Raw genomic sequence first — 24,156 nt, 5'->3', positions numbered from 1 at the left:
TTGGTATTTGAACAGGTTTTTATCATATTTATTAAACTTACTTATCATTTTGCGATATATCAATATTCTTGCTAAATATACTGAGCCAAAGTTAGCTTTAAAACTGTGAACAGCGTCGTTTAGGATAAACGCTTTGTCTACATTTCACTCAGCGTAGCACAATCAACAGAGAGAAAGAAATTGACACTCTCGTCCAATCAGGCAGTGTGTTGCATAAATCTTCCATTTTGATAAATTATCTACAATGCGTTATCAAGTAGTTTGATTTGCAAACCCAAGTCACGTGGCATAGGTAACGAATTCGTTCTTAGACGGCGTTCGCATGTATAAGTTTAGTCGAAAGACAAATTTTGAGGAGTGAGCTTCAAAATACTTTGTTGTTGTTTTTAAGAATACGTGTCCGTCAAAAGTCAGGAATCGCACGGAGGTTAGCATAATGTAAGTAATTATCTTTTTTTCTCCTTTTTAGTCGACATAAAATTTTACTATTCTTTTATTTTCTAAATTGTCAAATTCCAGTTATAAAAAATCCTCCGATTGAATTTTCAGATATTTCAGATTTTAGAAATTATTGTTAACAGTTGACAAATGTACATGACATTGTGAATATGATTTTATTAAAATAAATCATTTTCCTTTATACATTCTCCGTGGAAAATTGCCTAAATTTAAAAAAAATCTAGGACCGATTGTATTGACTTAAAGAATTTAAAAATAACCCTTGCTAGTTTTTATGCTTTTTATCAGAACGTTTTTTTTAAAGGCCGTTTTGTATATGAAGATATTCCATAAATGTTCGAAGTTCAATTATCACCCAAGTATCACCAAAACGTCTTTTAAAATGATGTTTATACTTTAATTATCATTATCAAGTTTTCAAACTAAAATGACTTAATTTTTATAACTTACTGAACCAGATGGAACCTTAAGACAATGATAAATTTCTCTAAACGCTGAAGCTCTTTTTCCATATAGCTAACACATGTTCATTTTGTCTTTTGTGGTCAAGTGATTATCTTACCGAACATAAATTTCAAATATATCAACATCAAAAATATCAAAACACAATTTTTATTTATTTAAAGCAAGTTTGTCAACAGCTTCTGTTCTTTAAACAGAAGAAGTCAGTTTTGGTATGATTTTAATCAGCTTTAGCGAACTTCACATATTATAACAATTAATATACTGCTGCAGTGTCAAACCCGCCAGAAAAAAAAAAACATCATAATACAAACGTATATAAAAGAGCAGGATTTTACATTTTTAACAGTCCGAAACAAAAACTATAAAAATAAGTGTCAGTCAAACAAGGGCAAAATCAAAGACTATTTTGGTAGACGAACTTTGGGTTTTGCTTACGTTTAGATAGCGATTTCGTTTTCGTCGTGGCAATTCCCGCAGAACTGAGCTCCCACTCAGAGAGATGGTATTACTATTCTGTTGGATACAATGATGTTTTACTCTAACATGAATACTTGAATAAGGACGATATACCATAAAATAAATGTTGAAAATTAAAATTTCAAAAAAAGCTGATACCGTAATAATTCTATGAATCAGTACAAAATGTTAGTTAAAAAATTCACCTAGTTCGCCATATAAAAGTACGGGATTTTCTTTTAAAATTTAAACGCAAAATAATTATAAAACATTCAGTTATAACATACAAAAAATGAAAGGAATATTACTCTTAAAAGTCGAACATTTTGTATTAAGTTGTACATAATGTGTTTACCTCCAATTTGACCTCCCACCGGAGGGTAAAAATCAAACCGATGAAGTAAACTCCTGTGGGAATTTGATTTCAAATTTCTGAAAGTTGTCAAAACGATTGTGAAGTTTAAAAAAAAACATCAAGGAAAATTAAATGGAAAAAGATGGCTAATTGCGAAATTTCCAGATCACAAACTAAACCAAAGTCGGCGTCTCTAAGTTAGAGGTTTAGATCTTTGCAGCAGGCGAAGGAATTTCTGCTGTCATTAGCACGGATGGTTCAGTCAACGTATTAACTGTATCAATAAGTCAGAAAAGAACACAGCGTACTTTTAACTATCAACTTTATAGTTGATACCTATTTTCTTCAGTTTATTGTAAAAAAGAAAATTTGTTGCTGCTCAGACATGAGAAATGAGAAAACTATTTAGGCGTAAAAAATGTTTGTTTCCGGTAACATGCTAAAAAAATTAGGGTAGATAGGTTGGTATATTTTTTTGTGATTTTTCTTTATTAAGTGGGACTTTTCGGAAATTATTTTTGTGTCAAAAATGAATACAAATAAGGAGGTTAAGCCTTTAGAGCATCAGTAAGTTGATTTTTAACATCACTGGCCACGTTTAAGGCTTAAAAAGTGCAGTTTTGCAACTTTTTGTTAAAAATATCGAGAGAAAAAATCTCCAATTCTTTAGGGTAGGTCAGGATACCGGAAACAAACAATATTTACGCCTTATGAATATATATAGAGAATATTAGGTTACTGTCTTATAAATCTAAATTTATTAAGTGAGTTGGAGAAAGTATAAAAGTCGAGGCTCTGCCGAGACTTTTATTTTTTCGTAGACGAACTTAATAAATTTAAATTTATAAGACAGTAACCTAATATTCTATTTATCCTACCTTCTGATCTAAAATCATTCTTTAATTAAAATTCAAAATTTACCACCAACTAGGTCTGAGTCTGTCTTGCACAGAAATTAATACGCCCCACCATTACACAAACAGGTCTTTAAAATAAAAATATAATAAAATAAGAGCCGAAAAACAAAGGCTAACCTTGTTCTGCTTTGTGTCTGACTTCTCTGTTCTGCTGAACATTAAAGAATAATTTTAATTTGCTGCCAAGTGAAGTTTTGTCCGAAGTTCAGTTGAATGTCGGATTGCCCATCCTCACCAAGCAAACGATTGACGAGACTTATATACACGCCATATCGCTGCTTGACAAAACAAATAGGCAAACCGTTTCCTCGATGATTTTATTTAATAACACTCCATTACAGATGCAATATAATCCTAGATTGACGTGTAGAAAGTTAAAATTCTGAACAAATGCTATAGGCTACATGAGTCACTTTCCGTTTCCTCAAGCGTTTCCGTTATAAAAAACTTTTTGTAGTAAATGCAAGTACCGTATGCATACACTATACATTTGTGATGGTCTCACATACCTAATAAAAGCCCGTTTATGAAAATGCCTTTTAGCAGTTATTCTCAAAAACAAGATGGCGTCGTTTTAAAAAAAAATTCCAAAAAGTAGTCCACCAAGCTTTATTTAGTCACTGACCAGATAAAGCAAAATTTATCTGACCTCTTGATTTTTGCCTTTATTTTGCATGAAGGTAGGATAAAAACAAATTTAATCATGTGTTTAGAAAGAAAAAGCTTGTTTTTAATGTGGTTATCTGGTTTTCGGGGGACAGTCGGAAAATATCCAGACTTTTCAGGCTCCTGTCTTTCCACGTGCGGCTACCTACACATATACATGAGCGAAAACTACATCTTATCGTCTATAAATCGGTCAGTTGTTTTTCAATGAGAAGTATGTATACATGAAGGTTTGAAAAAAAAAAGATTTAAGGTATTGGACCCCTAATAATAATGTTTTAAAAATGGCATTTGCTTGGTATATTCTTAAAGTTGACCGTGTTTCGCACTGTGCTGCAATTTTTTAAACAATTTTTACCGTGCCGTTTTTTATATGTTGTTATTTTTTATTTTTTGTATAATTTATGGTATTTCCTCAAGCTCAAGTAGAGACAAACTTCAAAGTGATGGCCACTGTCCAAAACGTTTGCAGGGAATTCAATATACCATTAATTTTGATAAAAGAAACATCAAACATTTGGTAAAGAATTATAAAACACAAAAGAAAACTGTCAATATCATTTTTTTTCCTAGGGTGCCTCAAATAAACGGATTTAATGAGACAGAATTCTAACTCCAACATTGAAAAAATAAGGTCAAATCCTGCGGTTCTGTTTTGAATTTTGCTCACTTTATTCAAAAATAAACTTGGGGCAGAAGTAAAACCTACCTTCATTTCCTCCACAATATGTAATCTAAAGAGTGGAGGCAAAATAGAGAATTTTACCGCATGTAACTCAGTATTTTTAAAGATGTCTAACTCTACCCCTTCTGTTTCAGAGGTAAATTCACTCTGAACAGCAAGAAATCGCTTATAAGATATAACGATTTCAATAAAAGTATTGGTAAACTCAATTTTAATAAACCTTCTGTATGCATAATTAGTTATTTATGTCCTTTTTATTTTTGAGCACTTACAATTGTTTCGGGTACGGCGGTGTCTGATATTAATGTGTACAGTTTAGTAGTTCGGACGAAAATATTTATTTAAAGAGTTAAGGTTAATTTATATTGTACATCTGTTAATGTTCGATTTACTGCAACATTATATTTTACGCGGTAAAATCCCTACATGTATTTCAAAACTTTGTATTAGTTTAAGAGTACGTGTCGGTCCAGTAAATATGCCAGTCTAGTCTGATCATGCACTGTGTATTCAGATAATAGAATACTGTGACCCCCGTCTTCAGTTTACTTTGTACAATGAATAATAAATGTTATTTATTTTCACATCAAATTCATTAGTTAAAATGCAAGGCTGCTAGTTTTGATGTTGTGCCGAGGAAGTCCTTCCACTGTTTTTAATTCCTTTTACGCAATGTGGCATTCTCCCGACTCATGTACAGTTCGACACTCACATAGCTTTCGGTAAAAACCGAATAATGCCGAAATCGCATACGAATATTACGTATATTGCCGATTGTCACAACAGTTCCAGTATCTTCATGCGGAGAAAAAGCTGCATTTAATGTATACAGTAAAGGGAATAAATATCTCGATATTATCTGATAAAGTAATGACAGAGAAGCATGTGAAAAGGACAGATATACATGCATTACATGCATTAGTATTTTCAAAAGTAAAAATGGGACTTGTTTAAAAAGTCATTAAATACATATATTACCAGCCTTTCACGGCTTGTTGGAAGATTGTAATAAAAAGATCGGCACGTATTTTGAAATATATGCATGCATAGAAAATGGTCTTTTTAAACCTATATATCTCGGTTTGATTTCTCAGTGAAAACCTACCTTAGTTTATACCAATTTATTTTAGGTCGATTGTGAAACAAGTTCTACAACTTACATAAATCACTCTCGACACCTCATTCCTAATGTTATCCATCGCCGCGTGGGTATGAGAGAAAAAGTCAGTGTCCCTTTTAATGCTGAGCACCAAGCAAGAGAGCTACTGGTACCATTTGTCTTTGGTATGACGCGGCCGGGGATCGGACCCACGATCTCCCACACTCGAAGTGGGCGCTCTACCACTAGACTATCGAGGCGGTTAAAACTTATCTTCTAAAGCTCTTTTAATTCTTAATAATCAGTGATCTTTGAACTGAGGTTGTCAAAACCTCCCTGGCCTTGTCCTCGTAAGGATACAGATAGGTACAAACCTTTTTGATTATCATCCCAGTCATTTAGAATAGCGCATTCATCAAAGTGTGCCTTATAATCTGTCCATATACTTGTCCCGTCGTATGTGGCTGGTTTCACCAAAGTCGTCTTCCTGGAGCTTGGTTTATTCATTCCATCACTTGAATCTAAAGTTTGGTTATCCTCGATTTTTGGTGGATGGACAACCTTCTTCATGCGCTCGGTCACAAATCAGTCTGGTGTTAATATCATTCCTTTATCTCTTGATGCAATTGTTTTTGGTAACATGTGTCTAGGCTTCACGAGTCTTCTTTATATTGTAGACAACCCTTTATCAGGTCTACATGGTAGTGCCATTTTAAAGGCATTCTTTTTATAACTCTGTTCTGGGGTTGAGGTTCCAATTTCACTCAAGGTCCTATCTATTTATCTATTTCTTCTTGTAACACTGAAATCCCTCGTTCAAGTATCAACATCCTATTTTCTCTCCTCAACTTTTCAACCTCTAAAAACCATGGTTTCGGCGAGATGAGGCAACCCAAAAGTGTGCTCAGCCATCTTTTAGCGTGGATAAGATAGCCTATATCAAGCTATGAATAAGCCCTACGTTGAGCGCCAAATTTTGTAACTTGCACGGTCTAGCTCAGTATATGGAATATAATTTAGGTTTCTGTGGGCTTCCTTGCCGACTGATTGGAAAATAAATGATTTTAAAGTGATTGGTTATATGTAAAATAATTAATTAATACATAATCAATCTTTCTCAATTTAACTGATGATGATCACTTAAAATATGTGGATGGGATCCTGTTGTATGGTGATTCATAACAAACGAAGTGCCTGAAGTGAATACCATACATAAGCTCTACCAAAATGCAACCAGATATCAAGTTCCTATAATCGTGGCCCTTAAACGAAACGCAATGTTCTGAGTATGGACCCAAGACTGTGATAGGAGTTCAAGAACCTAATAGTATTTGATACTATTTGCCTGGTTATTATCGCTCGGCAGCTAGGCAGATTCACTTATATAATTTCCGTAATTTGCTTATGTTCATTACTTGGAGCCTTTAAATACCGGGATTGTCGTACCAGTAGATAGAACTTACTTTTCTAAGAATTCACAAAAGATGAATATTCATTTCTTTAAGTAAACCGTCTGAAATTATGACGAATCATTGGTGGGTCGAAATAGTGGTGCGAATATCATTGGGTCTAACTATTATTGGTACGAATTATAATGTATGCGTCGACTAAATCAAATCAACATATATCGTGATAGGGACATCTCGCCACATAATGTCAGACTGAAAATCTGAGGTACATTTTCTGGTATACGATCAATCGGTTACATATGGAGGCATATTTCTGCATACGATAACCAGATAAGTTTCGCGAAACATTCCCGATAGTGCCAACTACTGCAGACGATACCAGATATGGAATGAACAAAAATAATAAAGGGAGTTAAAAATACGTTGATTTTGTAACACATCTGAATGTTATAATTAAATATCTATAAGTTTAACACACTCTTAGGGGTGGTGGTTGGGGATTGAGGTGGATATAACATACTTCATTCCGAAGAGGGGACTATTGGGTTTTCTTTATGCAGTTCAGGGCACTATGTTGACATATTGTCTCGATTACCAGATAATATTTTCACAAAAACATTCTCTTACTTTCACGAAAGTTTATTCAATTTTTCGCGAAAAGTATTTTTTTCTCATAAAATTTTCGTGAAAAGTTTATGATTATCGTATGCAGAAATATGCCACCAAAAAAGTTAACAAATATAGGACTTGTTAGATCGGCATTTCAGAACAAACGGTGTGTTACTTTTAATAAACTTTGTGATATCTTATCTACCAGCATGTTACATGGTAAAAATATTCAATTAAAATTGCGCGTGTAATATATAATATATTTTTTATTCCAGAGAATTATTTCGGGGCTATCAAGTAGTATTGTTAAAATCCACGATGCAGAAACTGATACTCTTTATCACGGTAAGACAAATGAGCCGCGCCATGAGAAAAACAACATAGTGGCTTTGCGACCAGCATGGATCCAGACCAGCCTGCGCATCCGCGCAGTCTGGTCATTATCCATGCTGTTTGCTTTCAAAGTCTATTGCAATTAGAAAAACTGTTAGCGAACAGCATGGATCCTGACCAGACTGCGCGGATGCGCAGGCTGGTCTGGATCCATGCTGGTCGCAAACGCACTATGTTGGTTTTCTCATGGTGCGACTCAAATGTTTTTGTTTCTTTCATTATTTTATATTTCATTTGGTATGTAATTATAAAGTAAACGTATAAGCAAAGTGATCCATTGAACTATAGGCAGAATTTGTCTGTGAACGCGTTCGTGTAGTCTTTAACCTTTACCCTGCTAAATTTCTAAAATGGACTGGTCCATCATTCAATTTGGGCAGTACCACTTACTATTCAAAGAGGTGTTCACTTAAAGTTTACTGACTGAACAGCGAACAGTGCAGACCATGATCACACTGCACGAATGTGCAGGCTGATCTTGCTCTGCACTGGTCGCAAAGGCAGAATCACTTGCCGCCAGCAGGCTAAAGGTTAAGATGTGTAGAAAAATCCTGGGCAATATTTACCTATCAAACATTTGTGTCGTCTTTGAGATATTTGTGAAAAATAAGGGCATTCGGTTTATTTACGAATGTATTTCTATAGTCTTTATGATATGTAGAAACAATCTTTAACAGTATTTATCTAGCAACACATTTATGTAGTTTTGAAAATTAAAAAAAAAATTGGGGAGGTGGTAGGATGGGGCTGACCGAGTGAGGGCACAAAACTTGACTTGTTGATAATAAATAATGATGGAAAATACAAAATGAAAAAAAAAATGTTGGGGGAGGGTGCATGATCGTGGTAGTAAGTTGGGGGTAGGGGGACAGGGTGGAGGAGCGAGGTGGAGGAAGGGTACAACTTTGCATGTTGATAAATATTCATGCAAGGTTTAAGGTTTAAAAAAAAAAAGAGAAAAAAAATTTAAAATGTGGGATAGGAGGTAAAGGTTGTGTGACCAGGGCGGTTGCGGCTGAGGTACACAACTTCACATTGTTGGTAATAAATGTTCATGGAAAACAACGAAAGAAGTTTATTGAAATTCTACCAATTGGTTAGTTTGTTATGTACAAATATGTGGATTTTTAAACAATCAAAGAGCAATAACTCTGAAGTCACTAAAGAGATCCTGACGAAATTATATATGCAGTACCACATGATGGTGATCTAAATTCAGTTTAAGTTTCATAGTTCTAGGTCAAATATGTCACAAGTTTAGAAGTAGAAAGTACCCTATATAGTGTACACTAGAAACTACTAAAAGCCATTACTTGGGCAATTTGACGGGCCGCATTTCCCTATAGTGGTGAACATATATATGAAGTTTTATTTGAATATTCCAAACCACTTCCTAGATATGGTTCCGGATGGCTGGATGGATGGACGGACGGACGGACGGACGGACAACGCCAAAGCTATATCCCTCGCCGCCTCCGGCGAGGGATAATGAAATTACGGCAAGTTTTGTGTTCCTGATTCTGAGATTTAAGCATCAATAAATTCTACCCCAGTTGTAAATGTCTTTCAGGTCATTGTATTTCTTATAGCGGGAGTACACACAGGATCTTCCTCGAGCTCATCCTCGGAATCTTCCTCGAGCTCTTCCTCGGATTCTACGGGTAAGCTTCGTGTATAATCTAGTCAGCGGTCCGTTTGTTATGCTAATCTTAACATAAAGGACGTTGAATCACTGAGAAGTATATATACTGGTATACCATCGACCAACATTCATTTAGAAAGAACAAGTTCTTGGCTTTTCAATACATTCGAAAATTGCCCGCACAGAAAGCAAGTTGAAAAGAAAATTAGCGGGATTTGAAGGCTTCGGTCTTTTTCGTTTGAAAACAAAACTGCTATCGTTATACCGACCCGACGAGATGTGCCGGAATTAGGTCAGGTAACCTAGCAAAAACATTCACGATAAGGTAAATAATGTGTCATGGGCTTAGCTCAAAATTAAAGTCACACATAGACGTCATATTTTCCGATCTGTAACTGTTTATACATACGTGGATATTCAAATAACTTGGCATAACTAAAATCCGTAACTAGACAACTAATCGCTAGCAAGACCAAGAACCCTAATTCAAAGGTCAATGTCATAGGGACTCAAGTTCTCTTGTGGTTTCCAGACAATTCGTCAGGAAGTATGACAGCTACGGTTTTATATCTGAATTTAAAATTCATTGCATGCATTTAATACTCATACATAAGATAAGATTATGTTTATCCTGTATACTTGTTGAGTATACCCTATTGTAACTTTCACTTGTGTTGTAATTCATCGGAATTACTTCCCTTTAATATGATAAAAAATTCTAGGGATTAGTGTCAGAAGGTAGTACGTGCCTTCTTTATTGATAAGTAACTACGTCCTTCTGGCTGCAACCTCTCTAAATATTCCATGAACTTGATAAGTATAACCTCTCAAGTCAATTTTCACGTGTTTTTATTTTCATCAGAATACATAAAATTGAAATTGTTTGAAATCGTTAAATATCGGTAAACATTTCTTTAAAGCAATCAGCTGTTAAAGACTTCAAGATATTTTCAAAAACAACAGTTAACTGTTCATTTTGTTATCAAGATATAAGGTTATAGGTAGTTCTACACGAGAAGAGATTGTTGAAATAATGTGATTGTCCTATCAAGATTATAGTGGCGAAGTATGTATTGCAAAGTAATGCAAAGCTTTAGAATGTACTAAAAGTATATAATTGTAATTCAGTTAATATCAATATGATAGGAATATATGTCAGTCTGCCATTTTTTGCAATATGCTCGAGCCGCACTACCATCTTATTCTGTGCCTTGCAAAACGTAGTGCACACATGTTCATTATGTATTTTTGTGGACCGTTTCCTACGAAATAATACAAAAACTAAACTGAAAAAGTTCTCTTCATGAATATTCTTATATATACAGACATTGATGTTTGTGATCAGAACCCGTGCCAGAACGGCGGCAGGTGCTTTGGAGTATACGATGGTTACACGTGCACGTGTCCGTCTGGATATACTGGAGACACCTGTCAAAGTAAGTATTTACTGCGGCCTGGATTGTCTGCCCCTGACAAGACGGCAGTTTTATGTGACTAGAGAAACTAACTAGTTCTTGCAGTATGCATATAACAGAAAGGTACTTACATTTATTTAAAAGACAAACGGTTCAAATTTTAAATGCTCATAAGATACGCTCCGCTCTGCATTTTGTTATGGGTTTGACACTTATATAAATAACCGGGTCAATAAAGCGCGGTTCAACATTTAAGAGACTTTTTCTTAGTAGGAAGGCACGGACTTAAAACTGGTTCGATACTTTTTAGGATAGTAGGGGCTGTTTTGTTTATGTCTTGGGAGAAAGGATAAAATAAAATTAAGATAAATTATTGCATTTTCATTCTGAATTAATGGAACGAGCTGAATAGAATGCAAGGCTCTGGTGAGCATTTTATCAATTTCATTCATCGAGTATCAAAGTACATGATTTGCATCATTAACATTATTCATACAATTATTTATGTCAATAAAGTGTATTTCATCGAGTATGTACATGTAATTGAACTAGCAAAATTTTAAAAAATGTCCTGTAATTGAATTTATGTTTTTGTTTGAAGCACTACAAAATCCATGTCGCCGCAACCCTTGCCAAAACGGCGGCACATGCTCTTCTGTCGGGACGGCATACGCTTGTAGATGTCCACGTCTGTATATTGGAACTAACTGTGAGACAGGTTGGTATTTTTTTTAACTTTCTGGGATTAAAAAGAAACAGCCAGTGGTAAATTTATGTCTTTCAAGTCAATATTTTACTTATAGCGACCATACACACCGAGTCCTCGGAATCTTCTTTCAGAAGTAAACGATGGTTAACTTACACGTGCACGTGTCAGTCTACATTACCGGAGACACCTGTCAAAGTAAGTATTTAGCCTGGATTGTCTGCCCCTGATGCTCATAAGATACAGGTCTGCATTCTGTTTGACAATTACAAAACAATGTGTCAGTTTAATTGTAAGCAATAAAGCGAGGTTTTGCATTAAAGAGACTTTTTCTTTGTAGGTAGACACGTAGTTTTTTCAGTCGGGTGCTGCTGGTTCGATACGTTTTAGGATAGTAGGGGCAATTTTGTTATGCCTTATGAGATAGGATAAAATGAAGTTATGATATTTTTATACACATACAGAGAGGATATTACATTGGTGTCTTTTCATACTGAATTTACTGAACGAGCTGAATAAAATAATAAAATGCGAGGCTCTGATTAGTATTTTATCAATTTCATTCAGCGAGTATTGATAACATGATTTACATCATAAACGTTAATTATACACTTATTAATTTCCATAAAGTGTATTTCATCGAGCATGTACTTGTAATTAAATTAGCAAACTTTGAATAATATTTTTGTCCTGTAATTGAATTTATGTTTTTGTTTAATGCAGCACAAAATCCATGCAGCACCTACCCTTGCCAAAACGGTGGTACATGCACTCGAACTGGTTGGACGACATACACTTGTACATGTCCACCTCCGTATATTGGAACCAACTGTGAGCTAGGTTGGTATTTTTTAACTTTCTCGGATTAAAAAGAAACAGCCTGTGGTACATTTATGTCTTACAGTGACCATCATCGGAATCTTCTGAATCGGAATCTGACTCGGAATCTAGACAGTTAGCAAGTCAGCAGCTCTTTTATTATGATAATCGTAACATAAAGGAGACTGAAATATCTCTGAAGTGTGGTATACTGGTAAACCATTGCTCAATTACTCAAAATGGAAAACAGCCTGGTTCTCAGTTTGCCAGTGCATTTGAAAATTGCTCAAAAATAATCAAAATATTCGAAAGATTCAATCTTTTTTGTTGGTTTTAAACAAAAATCCAATCGTAGTACAGAACCGTCGAGATGGGAGGGATTAGAAGGCGAGATAACTTGACACACACATTCACGATAAGATAAATACTGTGTCATGTGCAAGATTGAGAGTCTTGGACTAAGACGTCATTTTTTCCGATCTGTAATTGTTTATACAAAGGTAGATATTCAAATAACTACTCTCTAGAAAGACCCAGAACCCTGAATCAAAGGTCATGGTCACAGGGAACCAAGTTGACTTATCGGTTCAGTATATATCATAGCTGTTGCTTTACACATTTTCACAATAACTAAGGTCGAGGTCTTCGTACCATTAGAGTTTCATCTTTAATCAATGACTCAAAGGTCAAGGTCGTAAGGGCCCAAATACTTTTTGTGCGTTCGAGTTCTTCTACCATTTAATATGATAAATTACTTTATGTTTTAGGAACGTGGCTTTTCTTGTTGAATATTCACCTTTGCTTTTTTTCTACTTTCACCCAACACCCACTTCTTACCCTTTTATCTACCTATTACCCCCCCCCCCCCACATACACACCTCTCTCTCTCTCTCTCTCTCTCTCTCTCTCTCTCTCTGTATTTTGCATATACATAAAATGTATTTGTTGTTTGAGTTTTGAAGCAACTCGTCTACAGTATTTTCCTTTCCGTTTGTTGTAGGCCTACTTTGGGATGCATAGCTCTATGGCTGTGTTTTGGGTGCTCTATGCTTCTGGGAAATCTACCCTAACCATTTATCTTTTATTACATTTAAATGTTTTTACAAGTTGTAGTATTTTCTTAGATGTGATATATATCTTAATCACAGTCATACACAGTCTGAAGCAGAGTCTGCATTTCAAAAACAAATACAAAAGCATGTGTTCATATGCTACCGGATACGGAAATATATACAATAATTGAACTCTTTGCTTTAGTTGCGACGTCAAATTTGAAGTCAAAATAATGGCGTCTCGACGTTCCAATTGTCAACAATATCACTTTTTCAAACGAGTTTTCAGCCTTATTTGTCTAAACTTAAAATCAATTTAACAGATAAAACACTAGAAATAGGAGTATGTATATAATAGAAGTGCCTTGATCACTTGGATTTAGTCATGCCAGATTACACGTGGAGCAAGCGCCTCTTTAAGTCCAGGTCTGTCAAAATCCACTCGAGCCTAATACAACATTGCAGGTCAAGGTACTGTTAAAATAACCATATTATATACTTAAACAGATTATTTGTATAATTATTTTATTTCAATAAAATATATTTCATTGAGCAACTACGTGTTATTAAAATAGCACAATTTAAAAATAGGTCTTATTATTGTTTTGTAATTGAATTTACTAGTATGTATTTGCTTCAGGTGGTCCATGTAGCCCCGACCCTTGTGAAAATGGTGGTACATGCGTACAATTTCATTCGACAACACACTTTTGTCAGTGTATCTTTCCGTATACTGGACGTAACTGTGAGACAAGTTGGTATCTTTTGTCAATAGTCTACATTATTTTATATCATTACAAATTCTGTAGTCTGATAGGTAAAACTATCAACTCTATATGTCTTCCTTGATTACTATTAATCATAGAAATATGAATCCTTGACCACCTATCGAGTTGAATGCGTTACTTCCCCCCGCCGTCCACAGAAATAACAGACTAGTGAAATGGATAATTACGTAAATAGTCTATTTTCCGTTGTCCTGGCAACTAACCCGTTGCATGAAGAAATTGAAGAAATGGAGACTAAGCAAATATAGGCGTCTGATGATTTAGATGTATTCTATATGTATATACATGTATTAATAAATGGCGGTGTCTTTGAGTGATGATGGCCCTCCCAAAGTGATAACTGCACGACGGCTATTATCTTCTTCCAGGGCCATTATAACTCAAAGACACCGCTCTCCTATATTTCACCTGTTCATTACATTAAACTTCGGTTGGAAAAGTAGATGAAAGATTGTCTGTATTTACTGTAAAAGATGCGAAACAATCAACCAAGCGTACTAAAATGAAAAGAAAAGTGTTTTAAAAAAGCTTACACGCAAATTAATACCAAAAAGTCATGCTAAAAACATTGCCGGCAGCGAATAAGTTTAAAACGCTAAGAAAACAATGCATTAATGTCAAGCTTAACTAGTCATCTGTAGGGTTATTACAACGAATTGAGTAAGAAAACAAATCGGCCTTGCAAGATAAGCCCATTCTCTATATTTAACAGTTATAGTTTATCATAAACTTTATGTTTGATCGTTTTCATGAAAAGCGTTTAACTGACACAGATATATATTACAAGATAATATGATAAGATTTTAAAATACGCAACACTAAATCTCGTGAATATATTTCATTTTTTTTTTCTGAAAGAACCTAACATGTCCCATGCACATCTACTGTTGTTAGTGATCACTTGTGTGAAGATTCATTAAATTGTGTCAAGGGGATGAGGAGAGATGGTGCGCACAAGATTGTGTCTATGTATATAGTACAGTAATAAAAAAACAAAGAGAGATAGTGCGCACAAGACTGTGTCTACGGACGGACAGACGGACAGACAGACAGAAAACCTGAAACCAGTATACCCCCCTTACAACTTTGTTGTCGGGGGGTACAATAAGTTATGTGTAATCAGTAATCAACATGTAAGACATGTGTAATAAGCAATTAAGGGGACGCATACTTTGAAATTAGAAAAAAGTGGGTGGGGTATGATAAAATTTACCTGCAAAAAAAGTACAAGGTTTTGGTACATGAAATGGATACTGTTTCAACTGTTATAAGTACACAAAGGATTGCTCACTAAAATAAAAATGAGAAAACTGAAACAAGAAAGTTATTGTTGAATTACATAAGACTTATTGTGTACATTCAAAGTGAACAATTAAGACTTTTTGGTGCGAAAATAATAGTGCTTCACCTTGTCCAAACATTTATCAATGTCCTACAGATTCTAATTTAAAGAAAGAATGTGAAATATGGTCACTGTCTTGCTTTTCATTTCGCATATGTAAGCTAAAACACATTATTTAGTTTGTTTACAAAGTAGTGCCTAAGAAAAGATACGGTGGTCAAGGAATGCCACATTCCAAAACTAAAAGGGTATATTCCCCTTAATACATTAAACATTTATCGTTACAGAAGTCTAGTGGCTTACAATAAGGGCCTAGAAATGTTGCCATTATTAATTTTTAACTTGGTATTCATGAACTACAATGCACTTAAATATCAAAACACATTCAACAAACTTTTTAAAATGTATTGTCTTAAAAATCCCTAAAATAAGGTATGAAATTTGGTTGAGAGGTCCAATCAATGTGTATATGTGCAAAAGTAACATTCTAATCTTGTTCACAAAAGTTACTAATACACAGCAGGCATGTCAATGATCAAAACTGGACGAATATACAGTTAACCTCACTTTAATGTCATTTATAATTTGTCCTTGAATTCTCCACCATACTTTTCATAACTCTGTTTGCACGAGTTGCACGAGAATGCTGTCATTCACGTAAAAAAATGGGGTCAAATAAATTGTAAATGCAATATCATCTAAACGTAATTAATGGATTATGCAGTTCAAGATAAACTTTATCTCATAACGTAACGAACTTGTATAATGTTGTAACAACAACTTTACTTACACTGATTTAAGTAGCAGTCGGTTTTTAAGTGACTTTATTGATTCATTTTGTGTTTTGTTATTGTTGTCAAAAGTATAACGGAAGTGCCTCACAACTGAAGCGGAAACCAGTTTGATGCGCAAAGTAGTCCAATGTAAGTAATATTTTTGGACAAATGTCCCCAGAAATTAATAATTTTCTAATATTAAAGACGAATATCTGAATAGGATTCATTATTTGATAAGAAATTATAATCATCGACATGTTTTTTTAAAAATCGTACACGTGCTGACACCTAAGTTGTCTCCCGTTGTTTATTAGAGTTACCTTTCGTCCGGCGCAGTAATACATTTGTAGTGAATCGCCGAGAAGTCGTGGGAAAATTAAAAACCATGTAAATAAACTAAAATAAACCACCTTTTCAAGATGAATTTCAAGTGATCGCCATTATGCATTTAACCCGCCTGACCTGTGTAGCATATTAGATATCTGTTCTAAGGTATTCATTGTGTAGAATGTCATGTTATGCCCTTGCAATGCTAATCCCACTCTGATTGTTTTTGTTTACATTTTTATCAATGAGAAATATGGCGTCCATCCCGAGCTGAAATGACGTGGCATTAAATTTTTACATGTTTAAGCAAACCTGGTGTGTTAGAAAGAAAATCTCATCCCTTCAACATTATTTGGAACACTGTTATTGTAAAAAACCTGTTTTTTCCTTATACAAAAGCTTAATATTTTGTGTTGAATGTACTTTCACAAAGACCTCTGTTTTCCTATTACATTCATAGTACCACATCCTTATCCACAAAATACTGAATATTACAGGTGTCCATCAGTATTATATCAGTTTAGGAATATGTTTTTTATTTTCCCACCATCGATTTCTTGAATATGCACCCCATCCGCATTTCTGTATGAACTGTGAATGTAGCAATATGCGTCCCCTTAACAAGTAAGACATGTGAAATGAGTAGTCGACAAGTAAGGTATATATGATAAGTAATAAACAAGTTAGGCAGGTGTCATAAATAATCAATAAGTAAGCCATGTGAAATACGTAATCAACAAGAACAGGCAGGTGTAATCAGTAACCACCAAGTAAGGCTTTTGAAGCAATTAATCAACAAGAAAATATTATAAAGTAAGAATAAGTCATGTGAAAGAAATAATCAACAAGTAAGTCATGTGTAAGAAGTAATCAACAAGTAAATAATGTGTAATAAGTAATCAATAAGTAAGGTATGTGTATTAAGCAATCAACAAGTAAATCGTATGTAATAAGTAACCAGTAAGTAAGGCATGTGAAATAAGTAGTCAACAAGTAAGGCAGATGTAACAAAAAACTAACAAGTAAGGCGTGTGTTATAAATAATCCACTAGTAAGGCAGGTGTAATAAGTAACTAACTAGGAAGGCAAGTGTAACAAATATTTAACAAGAAAGTAAGGAATATGTCCTAAATAACCCACAATTAAGATGACTCTGTAATAAGTAATCAGCAATTAAGGCAGGTGTAATCAGTAAGCAATTTGAAACAAGTAAACAACGTGTAAGACATGTGTAATAAGTAATCAACAAAGTAGAATGCCGGTAAAAATTAATCAGACAGACAGACAGACAGACAAATTCTTTATTTCATCTCAGGTACATATGTACAACATGAGGAAATACAAATATTCTGCAAAGAACAGTTATGCTTCCAATAGTGAAAATATTATAGCCAACAATGTACATTAAAGATTGAAGCAAGATAACAGCATTTTTTTTCTTGTCATCTATAAGTAGGATGCATTTGTAATAAGTAACCAACAAGTAGAACGCTTGTGTAATAAGTAACTAAAAAGTTAGGTACATGTGTAATAAGTAAGCAGCAAGTCAGATAAAGGGAATAAGTAATCTACATGTAAGAAAGGTTTTATAAGTAATCGTCAAGTTTTTCTTCTTGTTTTTGACTAAAGTCCAGCAAAATTTAGGAAAGCATGTGAAGTACAAAATCAACAGGAGAAATGCATGTTATAAGTAATCAACGAGTAGGATGCAAGTGTAATAAGCAAACTTGATGCAGTTGTAATATTAAAGTAATTAACTAGTAGGATGCAGGTGTAATAAGTAAACAACAAAGTGTGTGTGTGTGTGTGTGTGTTCGGGTTTAACGTCTTTTTCAACAATTTTTCAGTCATATAAACGACGGTGTCTACTTGTAGCAGTGAGCACAATGCCCAACTTTAAAGTGCTGTCTCACTGGAATATCACGCCGTAGACACGTGGCATGATACCCCACCCAGTCACATTATACTGACACCGGGTTGACCAGTCCTAGCACTATCCCCTTAATGCTGAGCGCCAAGCGAGGAAGCTGCTAGTACCATTTTTTACGTCTTTGGTATGACGCGGCCGGGGATCGAACCCACGACCTCCCGCACTCGAAGCGGACGCTCTACCAATAGGCTACCGAGGCGGTTAAACAACAAAGTAGGGTGCATGTGTAGTTAGTAAACAACAAGTAGGGTGCAGGTGTAATAAGTAAACAACAAGTAGGGTGCAGGTGTAATAAGTAAACAACAAGTAGTGCGGATATGTAATAAGTAAACAACAAAGTAGGGCAAGTGTAACTAGTAAACAACAAGTAGGATGCAGGTGTAATAGGTAATCAGCAGGTAGGATAAATGTGTAATAAGGAAACGCGAAGTAGGGTACAGTTGTAACAAGTAACGAACAAACAAGGTCATGTGTAATTAGTAATCAGCAAGCAGGAGACACTTTAAAAGTGTAACCCAGTCTGATGCCAGTATCAACGCATTTGTGCTTTTCTAAAGAACAACTACATGTTGTTTTGTTTTTTTCTCTTTCTTATAGATTGCTTGATAAATGTTTATTTTTTAAGATATTAGTCAGTGTGCATCTTACATATCTAAAAGAAATTTTCATGCTTGGAATTTGTTTTTCCAGACCTGATTACAGTTAGATGAATATTCACCCAACATTGGAAGAAAGAAGGAAAAGAATTAGATCAGCATGATGAATTTAAAATAATTGAAAAGCATTTATAGACAATATGACTATTTTGGTCGATGAAAAAAGAATGCATATGCACTTGGTATAATGATTTTAATAAAAGTATTGGTAACCTCAGTTTTAATAAACCTTCCGTACACATTATTAGTTTATTAGTTGTTCTTGTCCTTTTTTTGAGCACTTACAATTGTTTCTGGTGCGGTGCTTGTCTCTGATATTAATGTTGCGGTTCAGTAGTTCGGACGAAAGTATTTATGTTATGATGCTTCATCGATATACATTTAGAAAATCTTTTCAACTGCTGCATACATTTCCCGATAAGGTAATTACAAGGACATGTCACGATCTCTCTCTAAGACGAGGGGAATAAGGTATTCCAGACCACTAAAGATCTCAAGCGGCTTCCAGTCCATGTACAGACCAATCTCAGAATACAAGCTCTCCACTGATCAATTTCAAGATTGAGTTAAGACTGAACCAGTCAAAAGCTGGAGTTTTAGACTTGTCTGCAAACTCAGGGTGTTGGGAATTTAGCCAGAGCAATCAGAACAGCCAGAGTAGCCAGAAACCAACCCTAACACTAACCCTTACCCTAACCCTAACCCTAACCCTAACCCTGGCTACTCTGACTACTCTGGCCTCTCTGGCTAAGTCCATGCACATTCAAACTCAGATGTAATTCAAGTTTTTAAGAAGCTAAATAGATTACTCTCGGTATTTCAAGCCTACTTGAATTTTCAAAACAATCGAATTTATAGCTATGATTGAGCGCGAAACTAACTTTTGAAACAGCTGAATTTCGATCTTGCATTGAATTTATTTTCGAATCCGATCGACTTTTTGAAAATCTAGCCCTGCTTGTCGAACCAGCTCGAAAAACAAAAGTCAAATTTTCTATTTGAATATCGAGCAGGAATTTAATTAAGGGCCAACATGAAGTTTCAAAATGCCGGTTGACTAGAAATTCATGCTAGCTCGAAATATTTCAGTTTAGATCTTTCAGCTGGCTTATATTCCAATTCTACATCGAAATTTGGTGTTTTCTTTTGATTTCAATTTCGATCTCAGAGTTTGGTCGAAATTCAATGTCAGCGAAATTCAACGTCATCCTTTCGAAAATTTAAATTTCGATCTTCTAACTGGCCCAAAATGCGTCGCCTCATATTTCAACTGTTTTGAACCTTTTTACGAGGAGTGTTCAAATAAGAAAGAAACTGGGGTTATACATGTATCTCGCTTGTACCCATGATTTTCATAAAAATAATTAACTGTATCACATGGAGGCTTGTGTAAGCTTTCAGTTGATACCACACATGTTTAAAGACCTGCTCCAGTCCTATCTTTTAACCGTAAATTGTCAACGAAAAAAACAATAAAATACTGACTATGAACAGTGACGCCTGTCAAAATACCTCAGTTTTTAATAGAATTCCCAGTAAACTGCCTGTGCTAAAATGTGGCGCGTGGCCGTTAACTGTTACCTATTGTAATCATGGGTTGCATAACCATAACAGAATTTGAATAGCCGCGGAGCAGGGTTTTAAATCCGTTCAGTCTAGCTGTGACAATAGCTCGATCAAAACTATCTACACGTGTACACTAATGCTAAGGTCACTTTTCACTGACCAAATACGGCCCTATATTATATAAAGAACCGCTGTATTCTTGGTATAGGGGTGAACTATGTACTGTTTATGGAGATAATGAATTGTCTTATTCGTCAATTACTCGATGGTGCAAGAAATTTAAAAAGTAGTTTAAAGACGCACCACAAAATAACTGTATTCTTTTGTATTTCCATGATGGTAATTATACATGATTTGCATGAAAAAAAGAGCTGTCGGAGGACAGCAACGCTCGACTATTCAACAGCCTTGTCGATTGAATGAATACGAAAGTCGAAAAAAGGGCATAATTTAGTAAAAAAGCAAAATAGGGTTATGGAACCTGTATAGTGCTTATCAGCTCATGACAGTGGACAAGTGTGTGAAGTTTTAATCCATTCCCATTAGTGGGTACTGAGATACCAGCTTACATATAAGAATTCAACCCAAAAACTCCTAAGTTGAAAAAGGGGCATAATTTTGTAAAATGCGAAGTTGAGTTATTGACCCTTTGCACTGCATGTCATATCATGACAGTGAACAAGTGTGTGAAGTTTCAATCCTTTCCCATTAGTGGATACTGAGATACCAGCTTACATACAAAAACTTATCCAAAAATTTCTATGTTGAAAAAGGGGCATAATTTTGTAAATAAGGAAAATAATGTTATGGGACCTGCATTGTGCATGTCAGATTATGACAGTGAACAAGTGTGTGAAGTTTCAATCCATTCCAGTTAGTGAGTACTGAGATACCAGCTTACATACAAAACCTTAACCAAAAATTCTAAGTCGAAAAAGGGGCATAATTTTGTAAAAAAGCAAAACAGAGTTATGGAACCTGTGCAATGTAAGTCAGTTTATCACAGTAAATAAGTTTGTGAAGTTTCAATCCATTCTCACAAGTGGTTACTGAGATACCAGCTTACATACAAAACCTTAACCAAAAATGTCTAAGTCAAAAAAGGGACATAATTTTGTAAAAAAGCAAAATAGAGTTATGAAACCTGTGCAATGTAAGTCAGTTTATCACAGTGAATAAGTGTGTGAAGTTTCAATCCATTCCCACAAGTGGTTGCTGAGATACCAGCTTACATACAAAAACTTAACCAAATCGGGACGAGGACGCGGACGCGGACGCAGACGCCGACGCCGACGCCGACGCCGACGCATGGGCGAGTCCAATAGCTCTACTATTCTATGAATAGTCGAGCTAAAAATTAGATATACAAGTATTTAGTTACAAATTGACAGTGACATATATAAGGCCAAGAGAATCAATGTGTGTATGTCTTAACATTTTATTGAATTACTGTTGCAATATGTGCATAAATTAGTGTATTTAGTTAAATTCCAATCACATTTTGTTTCTACAGTGTAAGGTAGTTATTCATCTATATTTTTGAAACCGTGTTGAAAAGAGATTGACTGGATAAGTTTGCAGATGAAGCTGCGAAAACACATTTATTCAGGAAAGGCCTAAAGTGCTGTAGTATAGCTGTGTATTATCTGTATTATAAGAATGATTTCCATGAAGTTTTGTGGGTGAAAAAAGTAGGTCACTAGTAGTGGTGGGTATTCATTTGATGATGCACCGCATGCTCGCCGTCCAAAAATTGCAACCTCCTCAAAAATGGTTGCAAAAGTCAGTCAGAGAAATTGTAGCTAGTGATGCAAGATTTACAACCAGACAAATAGCTCGATGCACTGGCATCTCAGTAGAAACTGCAATTTAAAAATGAGGAAGATAAGTGCACGATGGTTACCCCGTCTGCTTAGAGAAGACCAGAAACTTGCCCGTGTAAAATGGCCAAAAATTGTTGAAACAGTTCCCAAAATAAGATCTTTTGCAAATGCCGTCACCGCCGATGAGACATGGGTTCATTTTTACAGGCCCTTTGCGAGAAATCCAGAACAAAATATAGGCCACCAAAGAAAGCAAAAGACCTTGCATTGCAAAACGTACTATGATCGTCAGAAAAGTCATGTATGCCATTTTCTTTACAAATCAAGGTCATTCCATTCATATTGCTGTACCGAAAGGAAAATGCGTAAATTTATAAAGGCAAGGTCCTTCACAAATTGAAGAAACACTTTTACAAACGGGTTTGCGGGGTGTCAGGCTATTGCATGACAATGCGTCTTCACACTAGGTGGCCATTGTACGCGACTTTCTGAAACAGGAAAAGGTTGTTGAGCTTCCCCTACCTCCGCGTTTGCCAACCTTGCCCCTTGTGACCTTTTTTCTGTTTCAAAGCCTCAAAAAATACCTTGCCGGAAGAAAGTAGCAAACATGTAGAAATCTCGGTTCAGCCAATTTCCAGTGTATGTACAGTATACCTAGAAAAGGTAATGAACGTTTTTAAAAATTGGATTAAAAGACTGAAGTTATGTGTATCACATGATGGGGGATATTTTGAAGGAATGAGATAATTATTTTGGCATTGTTTGTTTACTACTACTAACACCGAACTGCCTTCATATTTGAACGCTCCTAAGATTTTTTTTTTTTTTTTTGTTGTTGTTGTTGAACATTTGAATTTCGATCCTCAAACTGTTTCAAAACAATCTACCGTGAGGGAACTTAAATTCCATGAGAACTGACGGAAATATACGATAATGTTCGAGTCTTTCCGATAACGAAAAAATACTTATACTCATCTACAAAACGCATAAAATAGACCATTTTCTTCTTCACCTAGAAAACTGAACTTGATACGAACCAATTTCTAAATGAATATACGGTTTCCTAAGCCGTTTGCAATGGTCTTAAATGGCAAATAACAAACTATTTATTCTTTGTCAAACAGAAATAAGTTCAGCAAATTATCTATCTAATTGTAGGTATTGACAGACATAAAGTATGCGAAAAAAAGGCAGTTTTCTTTAAATTTGTTTTAAAAATAAACAAAAATCATAAGAAAGACAATATACTGAACATTACAACATCGTTTGCAAAGCTAAAATACCTATAATAGTTTTACCATAAAAAGCACACATTTGAGTTATTTAAAACTGATATTTTCACTCGTGCGAAAAATGGATGGGTATAATTTTCCCGTATGGTTTCGAAAATAAGCGTAAAATATCAAATACTTCAAATGGAGTATTTAACCAAAATAACAAATTTGTGATTTTACGCGTTTAACTTTAGACGATATATTGCACATTTCCAAGTCCATAAGGGACCGTAATTAAGCAAAAATACTTGACAGAATTATGTTCTCTTGCCTACAGATAGAAAATGTCATAATAATCAAGTGATAAAAATTTCAAAGCTATATGTCATACAGTTTACACAAAAGATGACCTGGTTCGAATTTGTAAGTTAAAAAGGGCCATTATCTAGACAAAGTCCTTGATGGAGTCGTGTACTCTTGCCTAAGCCTGGACATGGTGATTGTACACAAGTGTTAAAAGTTTAAAAGCTATATGTCAAAAGGTTTTTGTCAATGGACTGGTATGATACACTTAACCAATGTGTGAT

At 35.0% G+C, this 24,156-nt stretch overlaps 1 protein-coding gene across 1 annotated transcript; it reads left to right on the top strand.

The window, feature by feature from the left end:
• Positions 1 to 279: 279 nt before the first annotated feature.
• On the top strand, positions 280 to 19,210 carry LOC123524317 (delta-like protein A). The gene is made up of 8 exons (XM_045302415.2): positions 280 to 438; positions 7,396 to 7,465; positions 9,084 to 9,174; positions 10,481 to 10,591; positions 11,172 to 11,288; positions 12,000 to 12,116; positions 13,788 to 13,901; positions 19,001 to 19,210. Exons 2-8 carry the CDS (start codon positions 7,439 to 7,441, stop codon positions 19,018 to 19,020), a joined length of 597 nt encoding a protein of 198 aa, XP_045158350.2. The 5' UTR covers positions 280 to 438; positions 7,396 to 7,438; the 3' UTR covers positions 19,021 to 19,210.
• Positions 19,211 to 24,156: the final 4,946 nt, after the last annotated feature.

This window comes from Mercenaria mercenaria, chromosome 3 (assembly GCF_021730395.1).
Source record: "Mercenaria mercenaria strain notata chromosome 3, MADL_Memer_1, whole genome shotgun sequence".
Classification (NCBI taxonomy): domain Eukaryota; kingdom Metazoa; phylum Mollusca; class Bivalvia; order Venerida; family Veneridae; genus Mercenaria; species Mercenaria mercenaria.
Note: the sequence above shows the minus strand (reverse complement) of the source record. Positions and strands in the feature narration are given on the sequence as shown.

Bases quoted from the DNA above. Each gene is read 5' to 3' on its own strand.
- LOC123524317 (XM_045302415.2), top strand. From the start codon at position 7,439: ATGCAGAAACTGATACTCTTTATCACG. The intron at 7,466-9,083 runs GTAAGACAAATG...AATGTCTTTCAG, and splicing joins AACTGATACTCTTTATCACG to GTCATTGTATTTCTTATAGC. The intron at 10,592-11,171 runs GTAAGTATTTAC...TTTTGTTTGAAG, and splicing joins TACTGGAGACACCTGTCAAA to CACTACAAAATCCATGTCGC.